The 5,001-nt window shown below is 41.0% G+C and overlaps 1 protein-coding gene across 1 annotated transcript; it reads right to left on the bottom strand.

Moving 5' to 3' along the window:
* Positions 1-712: 712 nt before the first annotated feature.
* LOC127310038 (putative NAC domain-containing protein 94) lies at positions 713-3,639 on the bottom strand. The gene is made up of 3 exons (XM_071822875.1): positions 3,281-3,639; positions 2,054-2,358; positions 713-1,655 (listed from the first exon to the last, which is right to left on the bottom strand). The coding sequence occupies exons 1-3, from the start codon at positions 3,465-3,467 to the stop codon at positions 984-986; spliced, it is 1,164 nt and encodes a 387-aa protein (XP_071678976.1). The 5' UTR covers positions 3,468-3,639; the 3' UTR covers positions 713-983.
* Positions 3,640-5,001: the final 1,362 nt, after the last annotated feature.

Here is a 5,001-nt window from a genome sequence, read left to right as displayed (position 1 = left end):
GAAACATCAAATTCTCCGCATGTCCTGGCGGCAGGCCGGCAACTGCTCCTGCATCATCTGGCCGGCCACCGGAAACGTCAAAAAAATTCCCCGTCTGCTCCGTAGAGATCGCAGACTCAACATGAGCAGGGACAGTGCTTCCATGGTGCAAGCGGCTCTGATACATCGCAGACCGCAAGCCCCGGTTTGGGCGGCGCGCCAGTCGTTCGGCGAAATGCCCCCATCGAGACTGCCTCGCGCCGGTGCGCAAACGGGGCAGCACCAGCGCCGTCGCTCGCCGTGGCACTGGATCGCACGCCGCCATGCGTCGTGAACTAACCAGTTTCGACGAAGCCCCGCCACTTCAGAAACCAAGTCCTGCCGTTCGCAACACGATCTTTGACGTCAAGCAAGCGAGCTGTTTCTTCTGATACTAACGATCTTTCTGCAGAAGGTATGTGCACCGACAACACTCCATGTTCTCAAATACTAGAGAGAAAAAAGATGAAGTCGAGAGGATCAGAGATACTCAGTATAGTTCCTTGAGAAATAGTGAAGTGGTGAGGATCAGAGGTACGAAGTAGTATATAGCTCGTCGAAACAGATACATAGCACAATTCTGCAGTACATGCAACTATGGACAAAACTGGAACTGAGTCACGCTTACAGCTTTACATATGAGAGAGCTACAACAACTTGCACAGAAGGGTGATCAGTTCCATGAATGCATGCTAATTCCTTACATAGTGGCACATTGCTTTCTAATAACTCTGTTAGCTTCACTGTTAACAGATCGAAATACTAGTTCCAAGGCTGGCGCTGGCGCTGGTCACTAACACTGCCCTACTGTTAACAGACCGAATTTCTAATACCTCTTCATGCTAACAGTAATACTAGCAGATAGAGGCAGACACTAATCCCTACTGCATTCTGAAACCAAATCAACATTGCTACTTTTCTCTACTGCATTCTAAAACAAAATCTACATTGCTACAGAGTACAAATCAAGTGTAGCACTTGGTCGGCTGGTAATTCGTGGTGACCTCAGTGGTGCAAGGGAGTGAGTCCCAAGGAACGTTCGCCCTCCAGTCATCAGAAAGTGGCCCTTGCAGGTTGTACGGGAAACTGATGGACCGTGGAGCTCCGTCGATGTTGTTGCTGATATCAGGAAAGTCGACCATGCATCTGTTGATCATGTTGCTATTGCATTGTTGCGGCTGAGCAAACTCAATGTTTGTGGGCGTTGATCTGTCCATGTTGGAGAGTGTAATGGAGGATTGGTTCAGAACCATAGATGCAATGTCCATCCCAGCCTGAAGATCAAGGGGGATTGCTGAGAGGATACTCATGGCCTGATGTTCTGCATCTGATGGAGGGAGAAGTATGGATGTAGGTGGCCTGCTGATGCTGTCAATGATGCTGAGTGTGTTCTGACAGGAGGAAACTACTGAAGGAAAGTATCCACTGCCAGTGAACTGTATGTTGGAGGAGATGATGTTTGTCATTGCAGATGATGTGTTCTCTGAGGCATGCCGACTTCTATGTGTGTTTTGCAAATGAGGAGGAATGTAGGTTCCATTTGTGCTGGATAAGTGAGGAGAGACCCATGAGTGTGAGAGCGCTCTCTGTGCTGTGGCGTTGGTTTTCTTGAAAATCCTGCAGATGGCCCAGGAATCCTGCTCATGAGGGGAAATTATAAAAAAAAATGCGGTTTAGTGATTTTCAATGTGAAAGATAAATTATATATTATTTTAGACTTTCAACAGTATATGAAATATCAAACAAAGTTGTATGTGACAATGAAAAATTTACCATGTTTGAACCTTTACTTGCTGATATATGTACATTTATTTACATTTTGGAGTTCATATTTCAGCTATCAGTTTTGAAAGGAAATATATTGCATATTATCTCAGTATATATGGAAGACATGTAATGTTGAAGTGGCAGCATTTTTTTAAAGGTTTAGAGGATATTGTAGATTTTTATCCCACGTAAGTCGCATTATAATTACATGCTTAGTCACTAATTCAGAGTTGTTTCTCACAAATATTGCAGGATGTAAATTGCTTACATTTGGTGGAATAGTCTTCTCCAGTGGCTTCTTCTGTGGCAATGAAGGGTCGGTGAGTGATGGCAGCCGAAACTCATGCATCATCCAGTCAGTTTTAACGCCTTTGGCCGCTCTACCCTTGTAAAAGACGAGAGATTTCTTCAAGCCTATGCACTTGCTCCCGTCAGAGGAGTAAATTGGTCTGTCAGTTCCAGTGGCCTTCCAGAAGCCAGCTCCAGTTACCCTGTTAGGCCTTGTGCTGTTCCGATACTTCCTATCCCTTGGGCAGTAGAAATACCACTCCTTCTCCCCGGTACTTGCTAGTTCTGCATTCAGAAAAGAAATTAATTTTGTAAGTAGTTGTCACCAAGAAGAAGTTTCATGCTGTGTATCGTCAAACTTTATATGTGACTACAGGTCAGTTAAGTTAGGCTTATCCATTTGGTGCAATTTTGGTCAAGAATATGAAGTGATAAATGCAGATGAATCATGCTTGCTTGCCTTTTTTTTATCCTTAAGAACTCAACTTTTAAACCTGTTAGTCAGTTATTTAGCCTTAACAATAGTGATATACCACTAAAGCCAAAATCAATAAGAACCTACATGGGTGATCATATAAACTCAAAGATGGAATGGTGTGATAACATACATCTAGTATCTGTGTGCTAAAGTGCATGCTTATGTAGTGGTTACTCCAAAAACAACTATACGAGTAAGATGCTATTATGGCTGACTTGAAAATGTTACTATAAATATTTTCCTAGGGTTAACCGCCAAAAACTGGTTGGCTTCATGATACAAAGGGTGCTATCTAGTCGTGAGTATTACAAAATAGGTGGAAAAAACATCCGATGTAATACCTCCGTCTTAAAAAAGATGTCGCATATTTATCTAAATTCGGATGTATCTAGACACTTTAGTGTTTAGTGTATAGATACATCCAAATTTAGACAAATCATGGCATCCTTTTTAGGACGGAGGGAATAGTAAACTTCTTTTATTTGCTGAGCACAACCTCAAAGAAACAGTAACCAAAAGATGCATGCAAAATCCTCAGAGTTCTCTTCTGAAACGAGTGGGAAAGAAAATATCTACCAAAATACAAGGTTTCAAAGATGGAGCATGCATATGTACCAGTAGTAGTTTTATCGTTGAATATAAAGGCTTCATATGACCATATCTCTTTGTTGGTCTGTGCAGACTGCAGAGAAACAAAAGATAGTTGACAAGGGATTTACAGAATCTTACTTGGGAGATCCCATGGATCAAACTTGTAGATGTCCAGCTGCCTAATAAGCTCAATGGGAAGAGACTTCTGCTGGATCTTCCTTTTGAGATAGAACCTGACAAGCTCTTCATCCGTTGGATGAAACCTGAAGCCAGGTAACATAACTTCATCTTGCTTCTCTATGTCATCACTTCTGATCTCTTCCATAGCTCCACCACCGTGAACAACCACTAGCTGGGTGTTAAGTAACTAGCTCAAGCAGTGTAACCTACTTCTGGTTATCAGGGACGTACTAAACCCTAATGGATGATGTGTAAGATCAGACTTTACTGGATATAAACTAGCAAGGATCTAGGTTTATACTGATTATTGAGGATAGAAGAGGGAGAACGTTCTATCACTAGACATAAGATTGACATAGAACAGCGACTTCCTAGCTTCAAACCTAAAAAGTCTACCTCTAAGCAGTGCCTATTTCTATCAGCCAAAACGAGCAAAAAAAACTATGACGGTACTCTGGCTTTCAGCTACTTAACGAGAAAAATAAGCTCGGTCTTAAGTTCCAGAGTTGAACAGCTCTCTTGGTTGTTCCCTTTGTAGGGTTTCCTCTTCCTACTATTCGGCTTATTGTTCACACCTTTGCACACACGCAAGAACAGGTTCTTATAGCAGATCTTTAGAATACTCAACCATTGTTGAACTCTGTAGGGTCTCTTTGGTCTTTACCACATGACGAGGATCTCAATGAGCTGTACAAATTCTGGGGCCATTTTGGGATTAGCAATATCTTGATTACTTGGGACTAAATTACTTAACGTTACTCTGCAGCTGACAAAGTTCAGACATACGTGTTACTGCTATAATTAAGCCTTCTGGGAGAATAAGTTAACTCACTAGATGGCTAGCTTATTATTTTTAATTATGGTTTCCTTGAGTTATCTATAGTTGATGTATAAGTAACAATTCCCAAGACATCAAGAGGCTTCCAAATTCCAAGTACAGTTTTATATTGGAGCACTGCGAGTCTAATTCCCTCTGACAACATCAATATTTTACATTGGTATCAACATATACCTTTGATCTCCTCTCCTGATCCAAAAATTCCTTTCAAATCATGCCTTTTCCCACTCACCTTTTATGTTTGTAAGTATTACGACTTCAACAACTCTTTTTTTTTGGGGAGCTGGGGGGACTTCAGTGGATTTGGACTTTTTATGCTCTGTTTGCTCATTTTTGTGCTCCTAACATTTTGCACGAACCTCACAGAAAATAGAAGAAAATTTACTTCTAGTAAATGGTATAGATTCTACATCATGTTCCAAAGAAGGAAGGCATTTGTTCCTCATTCATATTATTGAACTCGATCCACAGGGAAAACAGTTTAGGCTTTGGTACTTCTGTGATACCCATGCAGAAAATTGCAGCAGACAGAGTGCTGAGCTGGCAAACTATTCCATTTGCCATCTAGTCTCCTTTTCTGTAATGAAATACAAATTTCCAGTTAGAATTATGTGCAGAAAGAAAAAATAATTCTAAATGGAAAAATATGCTTATGAACTATTACTTTGAGTATACTTAAGATAGTAGTACACGTTCCTCATCCCTAAAATAAAGCCAAAAAGACAGAGCCATATATACCAAAATTATTTATGTTTATGAAATTATGCTAATGTCTCTAGCCATTGTAAGATTGTGAAGGGTCAAACTTTCGTTAAACCTGACCTCGGCTATTATTTTACTC

The sequence above is a fragment of the Lolium perenne genome, chromosome 6 (genome assembly GCF_019359855.2).
Source record: "Lolium perenne isolate Kyuss_39 chromosome 6, Kyuss_2.0, whole genome shotgun sequence".
NCBI classification, from domain to species: Eukaryota; Viridiplantae; Streptophyta; class Magnoliopsida; order Poales; family Poaceae; genus Lolium; species Lolium perenne.
Note: the sequence above shows the minus strand (reverse complement) of the source record. Positions and strands in the feature narration are given on the sequence as shown.